The sequence below is a fragment of the Pelodiscus sinensis genome, chromosome 4 (assembly GCF_049634645.1).
Source record: "Pelodiscus sinensis isolate JC-2024 chromosome 4, ASM4963464v1, whole genome shotgun sequence".
Lineage (NCBI taxonomy): Eukaryota > Metazoa > Chordata > Testudines > Trionychidae > Pelodiscus > Pelodiscus sinensis.
Genome location: NC_134714.1, coordinates 101,322,932 through 101,344,301, shown reverse-complemented (window position 1 = coordinate 101,344,301; position 21,370 = coordinate 101,322,932). Strand labels below are relative to the sequence as shown.

The 21,370-nt window shown below is 46.2% G+C and overlaps 1 protein-coding gene across 2 annotated transcripts in view; it reads right to left on the bottom strand.

The window, feature by feature from the left end:
* Nucleotides 1–21,370, bottom strand: part of BTBD10 (BTB domain containing 10) — a 50,007-nt gene that overhangs the window by 16,064 nt on the left and 12,573 nt on the right. Inside the window, exons 1-2 of one of the 2 annotated variants that reach the window (XM_014568879.3) lie at nucleotides 19,483–19,935; nucleotides 3,885–4,075 (exon numbers count right to left, since the gene is read on the bottom strand). In XM_014568879.3, coding sequence (XP_014424365.1) covers nucleotides 3,885–4,075; nucleotides 19,483–19,607 — 316 coding nt within the window. In that variant the 5' untranslated portion in view covers nucleotides 19,608–19,935. Of the gene's footprint in view, nucleotides 1–3,884; nucleotides 4,076–19,482; nucleotides 19,936–21,370 lie in introns of those variants that run through there. The other variant, XM_014568881.3, reaches the window with a different exon arrangement.

Sequence of the window (21,370 nt, the reverse complement as noted above, 5' to 3'; positions counted from 1 at the left end):
GGCAGAACAACCAGGGGGAGTGAAGCAGAAAGGGGGCTACAGACAGGAGAGTTTCACAGATAGAGTCCTAATATGGATAGGAAGACCCACAGCATCTGGGACAGCATAGTTTCTATTGCCTCCACCTGCAGCCAGACAGACTGCCTGACTATGGATGCCTCTATGCAGATCCTGGTGTGGTTTTGCAGGGACTGTGGCTTGCAATTCCCACTTACTTAAATTCAGACTGGGGAGACCATCCATTGTGGAAGAAGCCTGCTGGCAGAATCTCTCAAGCACCAGGTGGGAGAGAGCAACAGGAGGAAGGTGTTAGGCTAAGAAGCATCCTAATCCACAAAGAATTCCTGGAGAGACAGCTGAGGCTGAGGAATCATCCCACTACACAAGACTGCTGACACACCATTGATAGAGGAGCAGATGGGTCAAGGAAACTCGGACAGCTGGTCACTTCTGGCAGCAGGCACTGCTCCACCCCTGCTCCCAAACGTGGTACTGGGGAACTGTTATGCTGTTCTGGAAACAGAAGATAAGGCATCACCCCCCCTAAAGCAGAAGAGGAGAAGCCTTATACCCCCGAGGCTGGGAGGTCTGCAGCCACCTCTGCAAAGACAAAATGTAGGGGGAATGGAGGCCAACACCCTCGCCCGTGGCGAGTAGATTACAACCCGGAAGAGCCAGCGCAAAGCAATCTGCACATGCACAGAATGCAGAATGGTGCGAAACCGCGCGGCGGGTGAGTGGGGCTCACTGCCGCTTGGCAAGCCCTGCCTATGATAACCAAGTCACTCCCTCCATTCTTAGGGGCAGAAGAAGGAGTAGTAGCAGGTATTCTCTCCTATCCACAGAGAAAAGGTGGTGACAAGGCACTTCCTTCTCCTCCCCCCATATACACCTACACTAAAAGGAGGTAGGGGAGGCCTTGTATTTCAACTTGCTATTGAGATGCATGGAAAGTTTGTGTCTCTCAGAGCTAGTATATCATTCTTCCAGAGTCTGCAGACCTCACTGCACTGACAGCATTCATTCAAGTTCTTCACAATGGTGATAAGAAATCTCAAGTATCTGGCTAAGAAAATAAACACTCAGATTCTGATGCAGTCACATGATTCCAGAAGATGGTCTCTATAGTTTATGTACATAATCTGGCCCCAACTGAAAAAAGAAACTTCAACTATCCAGACCTTCAACTACCCAGATCTTGGGACCTAACAGACACTTGCACCGTAGAAGAGGTTAGGATTGTTCCCAAATTAGCACTTAGGAAACAGACTGCTTTTGTCAAAAGCAAAGAGGTGGATGAAATTGCATCCTTCAGGTTCTGGGATACAACTGCTATTTCTTTAATTGACAAATGAAACACTGAAGATGGTATTTATGCCTGTTGAATTCTGGGAATTAAACATTTTTCTCAACTGCCTCAATACTGAACAGACAGGCTGAGGCAATATATTTTATTGAGCCAATTTTGTTGCTGAGACACAAACTTTTGAGCTACACAGAGCTCTGGTCTCGGAAAGGCATTCAGTGTCACAATTAAACAGACGGCTGAACAGCTAAGCTCCAGTAACTGCCACATGGAGTGAACATCTCTATAAATAGTCATCTATTTTGGAAACCACACTGTGCAGCAATGGGAAAAAACAGCCCAGTAGCTGCACAAAGTATTAAAGGCCTTTAAAATGTAACTTTTATTAAATATAAAAATGATGAGTGAGTTCAGTCTCTGCACTTTCATGAAATGAGTCTAACGATCTGCTTCTTGATCTCTTACATCAGTGGTTCCCAACTGCCGGTACGCAGACCAGAAGCGGGCCATGAACCCCTGTCTGCTAGGCCGCAGCACACTGCCAGGCCACATCTCCAGCTGTTAATAAGCCCCACTTGCTGGGGTTCCCCACATAGCAGCAAAGTGAGTGGCCCTGCAGACAGCCTCACTGTGGCCCCGGCACCAGCTCGGGTGGCCGCGTGATAGGCAGCTGCAGCACTCAGCTTGAGCCAACTGCCTTATGGAGCCCAGCTGCTGCAGCGTTCATCAGGGGCCCAGCTGCCGTGGCACTCAGCTGGAGCCAAGCACCACGTGGAGCCAAGCTGCCACGGCACTCAGCTGGAGCCAAGCTGCCACAGCACTCAGCTGGAGCCCGGTGTGCTGCATGCTCTGCGCAACCCTCCCACCATGCAGGAAAGTGCTCTGCACTCAGCTGGCAGCTGTGAGGCAGCAGCAGAGCTGGGTGATGGGGGCAGGTATGGGGCAATGGGGGTGGAGCTAGTGTTTGGGGCTCTAAGAGGTGGGGTGCTGACCCTGAGGGGAACTGACACATCCAGGATGTGGAGTTGGCACGGGGGGCTTTGGGGGTGAGGCTAGTAGTGAGGGGGCTAAGGGGGGGCAGGGCTGGCACTGGGGACAGGGTTAATACTGGGGACTGAGGGCTGGCAGGGGGACCAGGCGGATTGGGTACAATGGGGCTCAGGTGCAATGGGGCTCTGGAAACAGGAGGCTGGCACTGAAGTATTGGGGGTGGGGGGCTATCACTAGGCAGCTCTAATGGCGAGAAGCTGGCATGGGGAGTGGTTGGGTACAGAAGACTCTGAGGTCAGTGGCTGGCAGTGGAGGGGCAGTGGAAGGGTGAGGGGCTCTAGATGTTAGGACTGACACTGGGGACCTGGGGTCCAGGGCTTTTTATACTGTGGACTGGCAAACCCATTCACAAACCTTTGGCAGACTGGTAAAATTTTATCTGCATATTCATTTTATAAATTTGGTACGAAAAATGTTGGTAACCACAGTCATATTACCAATAGCAGTACAGAGACTCATTTTGAAGCAGGGGGCAAAAAAATATAGCAGCCCTAGTACTAAACACCATTAACTTGACTTGTTCTGCTATTGAAGAGTATGCCAGAGACTAGATTGCTATTTATAAATCTACTACTAGCTCATAAAAAAAAAAAAAAAAAAAAGAGAGTTCCCAAGAACAGAAGAGGGACAATGGCTTTATTGGAACAAAGAATTAATATCTGAACAGAAACATTCATTCGCAATTGCATAGTAGTCAAGAAAGGGAGTGTGTTCAGATTTCCAGCTCAACAATCCACTTGCCCAGTATTAACATCACCTTAAAATGTTAATGCAAAAAAAAAAAAAAAAAATTTACTAGCATTGGGATTGTTAAACATCACAAAACAGTAATGTAAGGATGCTCATTTCTCAGCTTGTTTCTGACAGAAAAAGAATTAGTTTACTTTAGAGCTAGAATCAAGTAAAATTTCAAGTATAAATTGGCGATCCTTTAAAAAGGATCCATGCAATCAAGCTGTTTGACATTAGGTTTCTATTACCAACATGGCATGAGGGCTAATCATGACCATACAACAAAACCATTTTGGCTATATTTCATAAATTGTGCAAACATGTGGCAGGAGCACCCAAATGTCAAACTCAAAGAAATATTTAGCAATTTGTTCACCTCATGATGTTCACTTCCATCTGATATACCAACTCCTCCTATGTGATGTCACATAGGCAGGAAGCCTGTCTTCAGAAAGTACAGAGAGGCTACGTTTTTGTGGGTGTTTTTTTTTTTAAAGCCAATGATAAAACTAGGACATCATATCAACGCAGGAACAGCAAAGCAAACAAACTGGCAACGTAGTACCTCAATGGAAAACAAGAGTTTTAGAATAAAAAGTCTAAAGTAGACTATTACTTTCTGGTCTATGATAGGCATTTTCCTAGTATGAGAAATTTGAACACATATTGATAATTGTGTTATAACTTTTGATAGCATGACATTTAAGAAAAAGTGTTCTTAGTCTGCCCTATTCAAAGGAAAAATGATCATATTAAAAGATTAAGTTTTTGGAACACAAATTAGTCTCCAACCTACCACCATGGTATTGTCTTGTTGGTGAAGTTACATTCCTGATACACGGAGTGAGTTGAGACTCTGCTCTTTCATGGGATGAGTCTCGTGATCTGTCACTTGATCTGCGTCTGTCCCGTGATCTCTCATGTCCACCACTAGCACCATGAAGGCTCATTCTGGTATTTACTCTCTTAGCAACACAAGATGGTATACTAAAAACAAACCAAAAATAAATCTCTTCAGCATTTGACAATCCTTAGAGCAACTGTCTGTAAAACCATTCAGACTTTGAAAAATAATCCATTATATTTCTATATAAATTTTTAAATATTTTATACTCAAGATACACAAAACTAGATTCATTTTGCTTACCTCCAATTCATTCATATAGCACATTCACATATTTCTGTATCTATGTTGTATTCATTTAGAGAAACAAAGAATTATTCTTATATCATTGTACAGCAACCTGTAGTAAAATGCTTCATGGTTTGTAAAATCTCATTTCACAGAATCCCTTGCAGAGCTCTGATAAAACAACCATGGCAAGTGATGCACATTTTAAAGTCAGAAGAAAATATTATAATTACTTCAACAAAGTAGCATAATGTACTTTTGAAACAAAACCATGAAATTAAAAAGGGACAAGTTTAGTATCCTAAAATTGAGTTGTTAAAGCTTTTGTAAGATGAGACTTACAAATGTTGCCATACCATTTTAAAATATAATTTGTCCCGAGAGAAATAGAAAAATGAAAACCCGAACCATAACAACCCAGCAAGCACAAAGCAGTAAACTAACTTTATTAAAGATGAAAAGTTGCTTAAAAATCTACAGTGTTAGTAACAAACAAGGAAACTTGTTAAATATTTTAACATGACAGTGTAAGATCAAAGATTTAAACAATATAAAAAAGTCTTCTACTCCTTCGCTTAAACAAACAGAACGTGTTCTCTTAGTACTGGCACTTTCAGCATTTAAACAGTTTTTCCTTATAGGTGTGAAAATATTTGCGTTAAGAACTGGATTTCAAGCTTCATGATTTCAGAAGCGAGCTAAAATTACTTATTCAAACTGATTTATTCAATTGATGCTGCTACAGCCTGGCATGGGAGTGATTCCATACAGTCCTCTTTTGCCCCCCCTAGTTGAGAATTCTAGGAAGTAGTGATATTAACTACTGGGTATTTGTGTAAACATGTAACTGCTTGAAATTTTAGCAGTTACAAATTCACATGGGGGGACAGGTGCTCATGGGTAGCTGGCTTAAAATCTGGTTCCCTGTGAGCACCAGCTCCCACCTGCCCATCCTCCCCCATACACTTACTGCCTGTGATAAACAGCAGCAGCGGCGGCGTGGGGGGAAGAGAAGGGCAGGCAGCTCCAAGGAAGCCAGTGCTGGGATAGGGGGGAAAAAAAACAGCTTGAGTGCCTCTGTGGGAGGCAGCAAGGTGAGGGCAGGCAGCGCCGCTAAAGCCAGCACATGTGTTGGCTCCCTCCTGGTCTCTCCCTCGCCACCTGTCTGCCTGGTCCTACCCTTCGCACTCTCTACCCCCACTTCCTTAAAAGCAGTGTGAGAGTCAGCTCCTGCCTCCCGCCATTGCTGTCTCTGATAGAGACATGAAGAGGTGGGGGGGAGAGTGTAATTGATAGAATTAACCGATAAGACCAGGCTTATCAGTTAATCATGTAGTCCACGACATGCTGCCATCCCTCCTAGGAAGACTATCAGTACAGCCAGTCCCCAACTTACAGCCACCTTGACTTACAACCATCGCGGTCGTAAATGCGGGCTCCGAGTTTGACACGACCTGCACTTACGAACAGCGTGGTCGCAATGTAACTCAATGGGTTCCGAGTTACAATCATTCCGAGTTACGGCCAAGTGTTTGGTCTGTAATGTGTTAGTAACTTGGGAACCAGCTGTAGAGACATGAAGACTTGAACTGATCCCATTATAGGATTTCAATATTTGATCACAGAACGTAAACCACTTTCTAAAATATTCTCTGTGCCTCAGTAATCCAGTACTGAATCAGCCTAGCAGACCTACATCAGATAAAGAAAACAATTTTCCTACTTGTTTGTGTCCAAGATACGGGGGGCTTGAATTACCCACTCACTTGCCAGCTTGTAAATCAGGGATGTATAAGTTTATCAGGTAGTCAAGTGAAATACTTGACTACTTACTTCCCCCCTGTCTTTCTGCCTCTGTATAAGAGGCAGCAAGGAGAGGTGGGGATAGAAAAGGAGGCAGAGCTGGCAGGGGACCCAGCTCAAAAACGGGTTTCCCTAGCACCATCTCCATGGTGCCACCTGCTCCCCCCACCTCTCTCACTGGCAGCAGGGCAGATGGGGGAGGGGAGTAGGAGAAGGCAAGCTGTTCCAGCAGCAGCCTCTGACCACAAGGGTCCCTGTTCACAGCGACTGGGCTGCTGTGAACAGAGGCTGCTGGACTCAGTGCGAGCTGGGACCAAGCCGTCCCAGCTTCTGCTGCTCCAGAAGGCTGCGCCTCTGCATTTTAAATGTAGTAAGAGCCCAGCAGCTCTTATTACATTTAAAATGCAGAGCCAGTGCAAGCCGGACTGCTCAGTCCCAGCTCCAGCCACTACCCCCACTGCGGCTCTACAAAGCAGCCCCTTATGAACTTAACGTATTGCATCAACTACATGATTAGCCAGATAACTGTAGTGTAACATCCTTCCCCCAGCTTGCATGGATCTGGCCCCGGAAACTAGCTTAGTCTTTGCTTCTCACTTGTGTGCAGCCCTGCAATGGCCCGGGTCAGCAGCAGGTCATGCTGACTTACCACCCTGTCCAGCTAAATAGCACTTTGTGACTTCTAGTGCTCAGGGCGAGCATCCATTCAGGTCATGGGTGAGGGCTCAGGCTGCAGGAAGAGCCGCAGACCATGAAGCTAAGCAGGGTAAAGCAACAAGCAGTCTATATACAGTTCAACAGATAAGGTTCAGTGTCCGCCTGCCGGCAGGCCTATCTATAGGCCCAAACCCTTACTCAGGGTGGGACTGGATCCAGGTACTCAGTAGCACAAATCAAGGGGCTCAGGCCTGACTGGAAGCCAAGCAGCAGTTTACAGAGGTCATGCCCTTGGTCACGGTGGGGCAGCAAGCAAACAGTTTAAGCAGTTCAGGAACTCAAGCTTCTCTGCAGGCTGAGATGCTGTTTATAAGGCTCAACCCTGGGTCAGGGCAGTGCAACAGGCAAACAGTACCAACAGCAAGATGTCGAGATGTTTTAAACCAGTGGTCCCCAACCTGTGGAGGTTGCCGGGCGCCAGGGGGCGTGGCCGTTAGCCCGCCGGGCGCCAGGGGGCGGGGATGGGCCCCCCCCCCATAGCCGCATGCCCCCCCATAGCCGCGCCCGGGGCCGGCGCCCCCCGCCCCTCCTCCAAGTGCCCGGGGCCACCTCCAAGAGCCGCGCGCCCCGGGCCGGCGCCCCCTCCCCCCCCAAACTCTGCGTGCCCGGGGCCGGCGCCCCCCCCTCCAAGCGCCCGGGGCCGGCGCCCCCCCGGGGCCGGCACTCACCATGCGCCTGGAGCCAGCTCCGGCACTGTGTATGCGCCACGTGCCCAGGGCCAGGCCAGCCCCGAGCACATGGCGGGCGCACACGAATGCCCCCGCGGGACCACGGTTTTAAACAGTTACACTTTCAAGCCAGTCGGCAGGCTGAGGTGGGGGTCGGGTCTCCTTGCAAGCAGAGAGCCAACAAATGCAGGGGAGTTCTCCCTACAAGGAGAACCTGCCACCCAAGGTGAGGAAGTGGCAGGGGTACATCCACGTGCTCCACTGCGTCCCAACCGCTTCCCAGATCTCCCTGTGGGCCAATCGTTACTCCTCAGGGTCCACTGGGGACAATGGCGCTGGCAGGGTGTCCATGAGCTCTGGGTTACTCAGCAGTCCAGGCGGCGGAGCCCAATCTCCAGGGCCTGTTAGGGGCCCTGGCCATCTCATCCTGTGTTTGGAGCCTGGCAGTGGTCGGGGTGATCTTGGACCATTTTCAGATTCTGGCAGTGGGCCAGGTGGTCCAACTCAGTCATCCCTTCTACAGCGGGGCAGCCATGCCTTCCTTTTAGAGAGCCCAGCTGGGCTCTAACTGAGCTCTCAGCCCCTGCCCTTCTGCTTCCTATGGGTGGGGCTCGGTGACTCTAGCAACGCCCACCAATGGGATCTTATGGAGTCATTTCCCTTCTGGATAAGTGGGTGGCCACGCTGACTCACTACAAGCCCCCAACTTATTTTTCTGTGGATCAGTGGTCCCTGACTTAAAAAAGGTTCTCCCCACCCCTGTTGTACATCACACACACACACACACACACACACACACACACACACACACACACACACACACCAGTACACTAAGTGTTTAAAGAAAGGACTACTGAGAAAAGATGAGAATTCAAGAACAACTCTCTCCAGAAAAGGTGGTAGCAATTATGATCCAGTTTAATAATAAATCTGTCTAGTTTCATAGTATTTGATACACAAACTTGACAAGCCAGTTTTTGAAATATTTTTAAAAGACTGATTTTGCCAGAAGTTGGGAATGGCCAACATGAGATGATCACTTGATTACTTGTTCTGTTCATTCCCTCTGGCCAACTGGCATTGGCCCCTGATGAAAGACAGAATACTGGGCTAGAAGGACCTTTGCTCTGACCAAATATGGCCATGAGAGACTCAGACTACTCAAAAGGTAAGCAGCCAGCAGATAATACATTTCCCTTCAGCACTGGATAAAGCATAAATGTCTAAACACAATACAACAGAACAATGAGCCTCATGCCATCAATGCTTAATCTTGATACTAGACTTCACCAAATTAAAAAAGACTGGTGTCACTTCAAGAGGAGGAGTTGGTTATTGCTAGCTAAGAGACATTCAAGAAAATTCTATATTTTAATATACCGTATATTCCGGCGTACAAGACGACCTCTGATGTTAAAAAACATCCCCCAAAAATCGGGGGTCGTCTTGTACGCCGGATGCCCCGCCGCCGGAGCCCCTCCGCGGCTTTGAAAGCCTCGGGGGAAGCCGGCGGGGGGGGGCATCCCAGGCGCGCATGGGCTGCCCCCCCGCCGGAGCCCCTCCGCGGCTTTGAAAGCCTCGGGGGAAGCCGGCGGGGGGGGGCATCCCAGGCGCGCATGGGCTGCCCCCCCGCCGGAGCCCCTCCGCGGCTTTGAAAGCCTCGGGGGAAGCCGGCGGGGGGGCATCCCAGGCGCGCATGGGCTGCCCCCCCGCCGGAGCCCCTCCGCGGCTTTGAAAGCCTCGGGAGAAGCCGGCGGGGGGGCATCCCAGGCGTGCATGGGCTGCCCCCCCGCCGGAGCCCCTCCACGCCGCCGTGGAGGGGCTCCGGCGGGGGGGCAGCCCATGCGCGCCTGGGATGCCCCCCCGCCGGCTTCCCCCGAGGCTTTCAAAGCCGCGGAGGGGCTCCGGCGGGGGGGCAGCCCATGCGCGCCTGGGATGCCCCCCCGCCGGCTTCCCCCGAGGCTTTCAAAGCCGCGGAGGGGCTCCGGCGGGGGGGCAGCCCATGCGCGCCTGGGATGCCCCGCCGCCGGCTTCCCCCGAGGCTTTCAAAGCCGCGGAGGGGCTCCGGCGGGGGGGCAGCCCATGCGCGCCTGGGATGCCCCGCCGCCGGCTTCCTCCGAGGCTTTCAAAGCCGCGGAGGGGCTCCGGCGGGAGGGGGGGGGGGCAGCCCAGGCGCTCCTGGCGGCTTTGCTCCCGGTGCCTCTGGTCTGCTGGGGACCATCTCCAGCAGACCAGGGACACCGGGAGCAAAGGAGGCGGAGGGGCGCTGGGGTATAAGATGAAACCCTATCTTTTAATTAAAAAGATAGGGGGTCGTCTTATACACCCAGTCGCCCTATACGCCGGAAAATACGGTATACACAAGCACCTCAAAGTTTAAGATCTAAAGATTCTCCATACCCTACTTGGGCTCAGACTACGAGGAAAAAATTTCTACCAATGAGGCAAAAAAATGGTGCAGAGAGAAGCTACTGCAGTACCATGTTCTGCCAAGCTTAAAATATGCGGCAGCAAAATGACATTTTCTAGATGTAAAGTTGGCTATGAGATTACTGAAGAAGGTAAAAAAGTGCAAGTTTTCATTTTTAGAGGGTTGCAAGAATCAGATGCACATTTCAAAAGGATTCATTACCAAATGATATTTAAAGGAGGCAGAACCTATTTTAAAAATAATAAATACTAAATAAATGTGTACTCTAGAAAGTCAATGTGTGGAAACTGTACTTGCCTCTTCCATTAGGCAAGTAAAATAGGACTTTTCCTTCAAGAAAATAAGACTTGCAACAGAATTTGCCTACAAATATTTGTAACCCCACCTCAGAGTTCATGACGATTTTGGGAGAGAACATCTTTAAATTCCTTATTTTTCTTCTAAGTATTTGCATTTTTAAACTCAACTACTTTCAGTGAAAGACTATACAATATTTTCAAAAATTGTGACAGGCTGCAGGCAGCCAAAAGTAGGCAAACATTCAAAGCAACAAAAGTTTGTCATGTCTACAGTAGATTTCACAATCATGATAATTCACAATCATTCATACTAATATTCAAAATTTCAAGTTTAAACCAATCAATCACTTATAGTCATTCTAACTAGAGATGTAAAATCTCATAATTGCCTAGCCAGTTAAATATATTGTTTAACCAGTTAACCAATTAAAGGATGAGCATGGAGAGCCCGGTCCAGTCCAGCTGGAATGCCTCCGCTCCCCCACCCCTGCTCCTGGGCTGGAATACCTATTTGCACTCCACCCCTTGCCGCAAGAAAGGGCAGCTTCAGCCCAGCCAGAACAGCCCCCACCTGCAGGGTGCCCAGCCCTAACAGAGAGGCTGCTCTGTGGGACACTGGAGGAGCCCTGGCCTGTGGAGGGCCAGGGTGTCCTGTAGGCAGAATCTGCTCCAGTGTCCTGATCAGAAAAGCATCTGCCTAATGCAGGCAGGGGTTGCAATGGAGCAGCCTCTGCCCATGGCAGGCCTACAGACCCACTGGTTACCCTTAAATAGTAAGGGTGAGACTTACCGATTAACCAGTTAAACCTTCACAGCCTTAAATCTAACGCTCTGCAAGTAATCAGTGTCCTTACAGCCAGTTCTCTGTTATCTCACCATTCGTTCAGCTACTCCGGGGTCTGCAACCCCCAGCATGTGCCAATTTTTACTGGGGTGGGAGCTCATTCCTGCCACTCCCCCATGCAGAGGGGAGCCCGCGCTGTGGCTCCAGCCTCAGCCGTGCGGCTGGAGGCTGGAGCACCAGCTCTGGCTTCTTCTGAAGAGAGGGGCGGAGGGTGCAAGAGAGGCATGTGCATGCATCCCTGGGGCTACCGCCTGCTTCAGGAAAAGGCAGAGCCAGGGCTGGGTGGCCATCGCATATGGTGTGCCAGGGCCCACGCTGCACTGCTCCCCACGGGCTGTGAACAGGAACAGGAAGCCCCTTCCCCAATACCCTGCTGTGCCCGGCTGGACTGGAGCCAACCCTGGGCAGCCCCAGGCTCTGCCTCTCCCAATAGCAGAGCTGCAACCTGCAGGCAAAGGGCTGGGCCGGGCAGAGAAGGCCTTGCCTCTCCTAGCCCCACCGCTGCTCCTGCGGGGTTGCGAGTCCCAATACTGCTGCCCTGCCCGTGAGTGCGCTACAGGCAAAGGGATGAGGGGGCAGCATGGGAGGAGGCAGGGATTGCACTGAGGGGCAGGAGACCAGACCGCGGGGGGGGGGGGGGGAGGAGGGAGTCATGGGGCTGAGGGGAGCAAAGCTGGAGCTGAGAGAAGATTGGCCGGGGGGGGGGGAGGGGGGGGAGAAGAGAAGCTACATTTTCCTTTACTCCTCAACTAGCTATTTGACTGCATTCTCAGCCTCTCACCTTTTCTGAGTTACTCCCTCAACCCTTTCCCGCCCCCAAACTCTCTCATATCCCCACCCTACACCCTCTTCTGCTGCTGAACTCCCTTTCAGACCCTGCCCTTCTCACCCCTCATGCAGCCCCATAGCTATCCCACTTGCTGGCAGCCCAGTCCCACACATTCAATCCCTCTCTTTTGTCCCTACCCCAGAGCCTAAGGGAATCCACAAAATCCACTAACTCTGGAACCTCAGGAAAGTAAATCTGACCTATGGGAAGCCCTGAATTTCAGACCTCCTTCTCCCTTCCCTTCACCTTGTGGAGGCTGGAGTGCCAGAAGAGTGAGGTGTGTGAGCTGGGAGCCACATCAGGAAGGGTTGGAGGTTTAGGAAGGAGGTTTTTTTGCTTCTCACTTGTGTGATTCCCAACTGATTTTTCTGAGAGTCAGTGACCCTCAGCTCAGAAAAGGCTCCCCACTCCTGCCATAAATAAAGAAAATATTGAAACCTTTTGTGTTGGACATAATGTTTTACTTTATTTAAAACTAACATGAAAAAGTTAACATTTAATCGGTGTAATCATTTAAATTAAACCACTCCCAGCTGCAGCACTAGCAAAATAGCTCGGGTGTAATTATGAAATTAATGGTGAGTTTCCATTAGCAACTGGTGGTCCATGGAAAGGTTTACATTGACCCAGGTGGCACGCTGCTTCGGAAAGGTTGCCATTGCCTCAATTACTCCATTGCTTAACTGGATTTATATATCAATTCATCATGGGAACGTATGAGCAGACACCCCATAGTACCTCAGCAAGGGAAAGTACGTAAACCTTCTGGAAGTCCTAATCTGCCCTCTTCCCCTTCCCCTCCCCCCTCCTCCAAAAAAAGCTGAAAGGCAGGAAACAAACATGGCTAGGGAAAGTGGGGGTGGGAATGGGCCATGCATACCCTGGAAACAACTCCAAAATGTGCTGAACTAGTTACAGGAATATGATTACATATATGACCAGGCATAACAGGAGTGAAACAGTTCGCTAAGTTACTAAGGGATCGTCTACACTAGACGCCTGACATTGGTGCAGCCATGTCAATGTAATCCGGTGAACATGATCTATGCCAATGGAGAGATTTATTATGCCACCGGAAGACCTATGTCCACGAAAGACAATTGCTATGTCAGCACAAGAGCTTCTCCTGCCAACATAGCGCTACCACACTAGCAGCTAGGTTGGTTTAACAATGTCACTTGGGGGAGGGGGAGGGAGAGAGAATTACTTACATTGCTCAGGTGTAAGCAAAAGGAGTGGTAATGTAGACCTGGACTAGTAGTTTTAACTATGTGGTTAAAAGTGTCTAATTTCATAGTAACAAAATCTATCAATGACATTCTCCAAATATAAATTTCTTTACACAAAACAATGTGCTCCTTCGACATGAAACAATACATGAGACCCTAGAGTGCTTTGGCATTCAAGAGACATGAGCCAATGGAAATGTATGTTCTTCAAGAAAGGATATTTATAGATTTTACTATATGCCTATAAGTTAAAATCTGTGTACAAGGAAGCCCAATACTTCAGGTTGAAGCCAAGCCCTTAAAAAAAAATCAAACTACTTCCAGTGCAGGCACATCCCAGGCAATATTCGTAGCTCCCACAACACAACACAGTCAACCCTAGTTAATTTCTCAATGGGAAATCTCTAAATGCTACAGGAAGTAGTGCTGGTGATTCAATAGGCAATGTAGTTTCATCTTTGTCAGTCCTGAATCAACACCCTATGAAAGAGTCAGCACTCATTATGTTGCTAGAAATGCCTTCTTCTGAACAAACTGTAAAAACTAAGACCTGCAGTGTTCTGACCTCTCAAAAAGGTACCAAAGCATTTTCTGTAACTAGTAGGAAGTCATGAAGGATAAGATTCCAGGCCCAATGTTTGCATTCCACCCACACTCTCCATGTAATTGGAATTGTTGCTCCTTCTCTCCTATCCTGATGTAGGTGTCTGGTTTCCATTTTTAATACACACTAGGGATGTAAAGACCCGCCTACAGTAGTTAGCTGGTTAAACAAATTGTTTGATCAGTTAACAACCAGCCTGCAGGCAGCAGGGGCTGCCCTGGTTCTGACCTCTGTCCAGTCACAGGTGGCGAAGGCTACTCTATCTCAGCATGGCCATGGGGGTCCAGCTGGCAGGACCAGTAAATTGGGTACCTTCTAAGCAAGCCAATAAAGCCACCTGCTTACCAGGTAACCCGTTAACCTCTGACATCCCTAAGACACACAGAGAGATTAGACTCCCAGACGTAGAATATGTTCTTTTAGCTGCTAGGTACTCTATGTCAGACTTAAGTACAAGGGATGTAAGATACTAATCAACTAGTTGACTAACCGATAAGCAAAATCCTGGGGTCCCCTCAGTTCCAGGCCCAGTTCCAGCCCCACAAGAGGGGGCAGGCGGCAGTATACCTTTGACATGTACAAGAGTCCCTACTGGGGCTCTTCTACATTTTAAATCAGAAGCACTGCATGGAGCCTGGGGCCAGCGGGGAATTCTCTGGCTATGTCTACACTGCCATTTTTTTCCCTCCTGCAGAAGATATGCAAATCATGCTCTCATTTGCATATCTTCTGCCAATCCTTTTCGGTGATGAGGTTTTGCCACTAAAAAGTTCCGTATAGACAGGGCCATTTGTCAGGAAAAAAACCCTCTCTTGCAAGATCCTGTAAACCTCATTTTTGAGGAATAAGGGATCTTGTGAAAAAAGGTTTTTCCCCCGACAAATGGCCCTGTCTACATGGGGCTTTTTAGCAGAAAAACCTCTTCCACAAAAAGGCTAGGCAGAAGATATGCAAATGAGCACAATTTGCATATCTTCTGCCTAAAAAACGGTAGTGTAGACATAGCCTCTGAGGCTCCATGCAGCACTTCAATCTTTGAAATGTAGCAAGGACCCACCCGGCTGTTGCTATGTTTCAAAGGCGAAATGCCATGCAGCTCTTGCTACATTTCCAAACGGAAGCGCCCTTATTGACTAATCGAATAGTCGATAGAAATTCCATTGACTATTTGATTAGTTCATTAATCTCATTTTAACATCCCTATGAAGTACGCAAGCCAAACTGATTGAAACAGCACCAATTGAAACATGAGCACTTATCTTAATTATAAAAAAACATAAGAACGGCCGTACTAGGTCAGACCAAAGGTCCATCTAGCCCAGTATCCTGTCTGCCGACAGTGGCCAGCACCAGGTGCTCCAGAGAGGATGGACCGAAGACAATGATCAAGCGATTTGTCTCCTGCCATCCCTCTCCAGCCTCTGACAGACAGAGGCCAAGGACACCATTTTATCCCCTGGCTAATAGCCTTTTATGGACCTAGCCTCCATGAAATTATCTAGCTTCTCTTTAAACTCTATTATAGTCCTAGCCTTCACCGCCTCCTCTGGCAAGGAGTTCCACAGGTTGACTACACGCTGTGTGAAGAAGAACTTTCTTTTATTAGTTTTAAACCTGCTCCCCATATAGTCACTTAAATGTCAATGTTATTGTTGAAATGTATCCAGACAAATTTAGAAAACGCATTTACTTGAGCACTTATTATATCTGGAAAACTTTACAGTTCCATTCATCTGAAAATGTACTACAAAATAGAATACTATTACTGAAACAAATATTCAGCAGTAAGCAAGGTAGTTAAAAAGGGACAAGCTAATCCTCAAATTTTGGGCTATATAAATCTAAAGCATATTAAAAATTCTAATGTGTAAGAATTAATAGAAACATGAACAACAATTAAAGGAGTTTACTGTTGTGAGCCAGAACATTGCAGCACGAGACTCATTTCAGAGTATCTGGAAATTGAAACTGAGTGAAATAAGAAAAACAAACCTGATGACTTAGGATTCAGATCATTCTGATTTGTAAAATTGTTTCAGTAATTAAAGATGTTAATAAAGGTTGTACCTAAGGATGTTAAATATGGGTTAATTGAATAGTCAAATAACCTCATGAATTCATATCAGTCGACTATTCTATAGTCCCCCGGGGTGGGGCTGGCCACCAATGTGCTCTGGCCTCACTCCCGAGAAGCCCCCTGCCACTCTGCATATTGCTGCCTCTGTATCAGAGGTAGCAGCACGGGGTGCCAGGCAGGTGCTGGTCCGTAATGGGAGCCAATTAAAAAGCCAGCTCCCCTTTATGGACTGGCTACCTGTCATCCTGTGTTGCTGCCTCTGATAAAGAGGCAGCAGCATGGAGTGGCAGCAGACCTTGTCTTGGGGAGGGGGGGTCTGAGCTCCTGGACCCAGCATGAGCCGGAACTGAGCCAAGCTGCCTGCCCACCTGGTTCCTAATAAATGCACTTTAAATGCTGAGCCACAACAGGGGTAGGTCCCGGACCTGGTGCGAGCCAGGCTGCTGACCAGCCTGCTACATAATTTATTGGCAGGTGGACAGACGGGGGGGGGGGGGGGGGGGGGGGAGGGAGGGAGGGAGATGCATGTAGTCTATAGCATTAACCGATATCTTCTTGCTTATTAATCAACTACACTATTACATCCCTAGTTGGATCTCCCTGGTCCAACATCCTCAGGACCTGACCAGACACAGAAGAGGGATTTTGCTGGACCAGTGGAGGTCATGTCCATCCCACATCCCGGCCACCAGCTCCCCCCCCCAAACCCCCCCCCGGGCCCTGGACCTACCCCACTGCCTTATCAGCTCACGGGGCTCCCAGCTGCTAGCCCTCCACTGGGACTCTCTGGTCCTGGAACAGGACTGAGGATGTTGCCAGACCACAGTCAAATGCAGCAGAATCTGATTCATACCAAAAACTAGTACAGAGACAGTGCACTGCATTCATTAGTAAGTGCACAAAAACAAAGACAATTCATCACGAAATGCATTGTATCAGTTTTACCACTGATATAGTTTAAGCTGTAACACTACCAAGAGTAGTGTTAATCTTAATCAAATCAAATCTTAGGCTGTCTCCACAATGAGATTGTAGTCACCAGCATACAGTTGAAGACAAGCTCTAGGGGTCTAAACTGGGGTTTTTTACAGCAGTGTAGCTACTGTATTACAATTCAGCCACAGCAAACTCCTGTAACTGAGCCACACTGGTGAAAAACAGCTTCACTAGTAGGTGCGATCCCATTTTCAAACAAGAACATGTGTGCCAACCAAATTAAATTTATAGCCATATGGTATGACTAGACATCTGCACCACTGCAGCTACACCATTGATCAGTCACATAGCTATGGTCCCAGTGTAAACATTACTCCATAGTACCCAGTTTGTGTGTCTGCATTAATCTGTAACTTCAGTCTACAAGAAAGCTATGGTGTTTTGCCTGTCACACCACAGCAAGTGTCCAGATGAATCACTAAGCTGCACCTCTCTATTTCATTCTAAACTTTTGAGGGCTTGCAACTAGGAAATTTCGGAGACCTGAAAGTGTTAAATAAACAGAGCCAATTACCTATAGATTGCTGAAAAAACAAAAATAAAAAACCCTTGCATTTGCATTATAATCAATATATGATTAAAAAGGTAATTTGATTTGGTAGTTTTGAGAATGTTTTGGTCACACTAGAGAAGAGGTGGGCAATAATTTTTTTGCCAGGGGCCACTTCAGAAATTTTTGAAGTGGCCCGAGGCAGGACATCAAGCAGAAGGGGCAGGGCCATACTTCATTCCCCACCCCCAGGCAATGATTGGTCTGAGGGCCGGGGGGAGGGGAGGCTAGCACGCGAAGCTTCCTCTACTCTGCCCCCGCCCTGCAAGCAGCATGTGGCACTTAAAAGTGCCATGTACTCCTGGAAGGGCAGGAGGAGTCTTTGCATGCTCCCCCGCCTCTCAGGCCAATTAAGGCCTGGGGGTGAAGGAATGGCAGGGCCTCCATGGGCCGGATCCACCCACATGGTGCGCCAGATCCAGCCCACGGAGGTCCTTTTGCCCACCCCTGCACTAGAGGAACAGAGCAAATTTTAAAAGCATAATTTGGAATGTAAATTCTCCTTAATTGTATTTTTAATTAAATTTGAAACATTTTGAAGTCAATTGTTAGTCTATTTTAATCCAAATCAAAATTATATTGACCCAATGCTGAAAATGAGGGGAACAGCAGCAGTAAGACAGACAATACAACAATTTTGGCTTTTTCTTAAATTGTCAACAAAGCAGCAGCGCAGTCCGTTTTACTGTTTTCAGAACTAGTCAAGTAAAAAAAAAAATTCCAAAAAAGCACAGCTCCAGGGGAAAGACTTTATACTGAATGGCTCTCGTTGACAATAAGAGCAGGGAGTGTGCATTTAAGGTAAGAATTTTGCTCAAAACCTGTTACAACTATATTAAGATCTTAACACAGTGGGACAAGATCATCCAGAAACAAAACTCATTTCCTCTTTCATTCACTTGAAGAATACACACAAACAGCAGCATATCAATGGTTAAAAAAAAAAAAAAAAAAAAAATCACAGAAAAACATTACCACAGGAGACCTTGAAAGATTTAACTCTGAAGTGTCTTATTTTGTCAATTATTTTTCCACAGGGAAAGATCTTATTCTGATGATTCCTTAAATATACCAACATCCACAAGCATGGGCTATCACTACTTCTTCAATTCAAGATGAAGGTTGTGACAACACTGGTGCATACTCATCTAAAACTTTTGGGCCAACCCACCTAGATTATTTATTTTTCCATCACTAACTAGATAAAAACGTTTTGAGCAAGTGGTATAGTAGTAAAAAAGAATTGTGTAAACTAATCATAACACCATTTTCCCCATTTCTCACTTGGGGAACCTCAGTCTATTTGTGTTTACACTACACAATTAAATTTGCCTTCCTAATATATTTTGATTTTTTTAAAGCAATTGTATTACAAACGTAATATGCTCAAAGTTTTACTTAAGCACAGAGAAGTAGGTAATGGGATTGGGTTGAATAGTAAAATCTGTCAAAAGTGCAAGCTTGTTAAAGTATTATGATGGATATGGTTTGTAGTTCTGCACTCAGACAAGAATTGATTGTTTTGTCATTTATAAAAATTTAAAATCCTATTCCAATTTAAAATCTAAATGCAATTGTGATAGAAAAATTTTACCCTTTCAGAATAAAACTATTCATTTGATCCCAAACAAAAAAGGATTAATTTTATCAAAGCAATTTCCATAGATTTCATATTGTTAGGCTAATCTACACTTCAGTGAACACTGTATACATTGTAATGGTTTATAAGCAATTTTTGTTGCATCACAAATAGAATCATAGTATATTGATGCCTATGATCAGCAAAAATGTAGTCAGTTGAATTACACTAAGCCAATAACAAAACCAACTTTCATACAATTGCTCTACTTTCTATATTTTCTAAAGCTTTTATTAACTAATTTTCCTAATATATTAACCTATAGATAACCTCTGCTCATGCAATCGCCACTTTCAGAAAAGGGAGGCCAATCTTTAAACAAAGTTGTCTCAGTATTTTTTAAAGTTTTTTTTTTAAAGCAAGAGAAATTCCTCTGTTTACATTACACTGACTTATCTTAGAAGTAACAAGACAGTCACACACACACACACACACACACACACACACACACACCCCCCCACACCCACACGTCAGCTCATTTAAATTGACCAGGATATCCAAAGGATAGTGCATCTCCATACTGTCTGCTCTGTTACGTATTACTCACAGATTATCCCATTATCAGTGGTTACGCACCTTCCTGTTGTATACACCAGAGAAGAAATACAAAAGCATGGAAACAATTTTGAAATCAGAGTACAAAAGAACTGTGCTCCTTCCAAGAAAACAGCTCTGGAAGCCAGCTCACCATCCTTTGGCATTACTTGCTAACTTCAGCATATTTGCTATTTCCATCATCTCATTAGCCCACTGCACCAGTAGTCAGTCTTACTTTTTTCTTCTATTTTCCTTCCTCTCTCAAGACTGACAACCTTTTCATATCTATTCAGTCCACTGAGTGTTCAGAAATGCAAGCCTCTCCCCGCCCCAATATTAATTCAATTCATTTTCTAACAGTCACTGTCTCAGCCATGCATAGTGCAGTACTGACGTCTGACCTCGCAGCCTCCTGTGAGCTGAATTCATGCTTGCCATTTCACCATCCCTAAGCAGCCATTGGATAATAAAATTGACAGACAGGGTAAAGAGCGCACAAGAGAAAAGCTATTTGACATATCGCCAAGTACCATCTGTGAAGCTATTTCTAGTCTTGCCAGCTTGTTAGGTTTCAGTACACACAAGACACCTGAAAAGGTTGTTGCTAACTTTGTCACACATTTTTCATGTTGGTTTTATGGCTATTCAAGACATTAGTTGATATTTTACAATCTGTCTATATTAATATATAGAACTAAAATGGTCTTTTGCTGATACCGCAAGCATATGCTGCGATTGATTTTTGAGGTAGAGGGAAGATAGGTTCCCAACTATGGACCTGGAAATTTGAGAACTGCATGTGAAAACAGGAAAGCACATGTGAGAATGAGAAAATGATATAGCAAAGTGTACTAAGCATATCACTATGTAATGGACACAAAGCAAATCATCTCCTGGCCATTGCATTCTTACAAAAAACAGATTTTGGTTGCAAGTCCAGTTTCTTGTCTACAAATGGGAGTAGGTAAAAGCAGCCCAAGTCTATATTTAATTGTTTCAGGGTCAAATTTCCTCAAGTTATTTTGTGTTCTGAGTGCTACACAAAATTTTTTAAATTGCATGATTCATATCACAAACTACTGTTTAACGGTCATATTACATTTAAAGAGGGAGGTAAATCTCAGGAAAGAAATGCCCATGATATAAAATGTAAAGAAAATTAAGAAGCAAATGGTTGAAGTTAGACAAGAAAGCTGATCAAGAAATTTTAGCCAGGAAACAATTTAGATTTAGAAAACAAAAGAAACAAACCATACACGTTAATACCAGAGGCAAGAGAATAGCTTTCAGCATTCTAGACTTCTTGAAGGATTTCAAGAATATGGCTTTTGAACAATAATAAAAAAGGACTTACAACTAACGTGGAAAGTTAAAGGACTGAAGAAAGATTTCTGCTCATACAGTTTCAAAAATATAACTTCATGGAGCTCTCTTTGCTGTTCTGATTTGTTAGCTACACCAACTATCATTGGCTTCCAATATTTTTTCCTCCCTCTCAGACCGATGTCTACCACCAGTTGACTTCCATCCTTTGTTCGGGTAGTCTTCTGCCTTATTTTAAGATATCATGCATCTTTATGAAGCTGTCAACTGTCAAGGTAGGAAACAGGTACAGCTATTCAAGTGCCTTCAGTCACAGGCTCATGAAGCTGTAATTGCAGGATCCTTTTTTTACCCTCCTGCAATGGAATGAGCCCAAACTCAGAGTCTCTTCTCCCTCTCAGAGCAAGCAAAAGGGCCTCTTACAGCAACACCCACACTAGGGGCAGCAGGCTCCATCACCATTTTACTGGTTTCAGGTGGAGAACACGTGCCCTTTCCTAGCACCTCACAGAATAAGTCAACATTAGGAGGTCAGGCTCCAGATCCCTCCCACTTTTCAGACCAGGTGGTTTATCCTACAAAATGTCCCAAAAGGTATGATTCA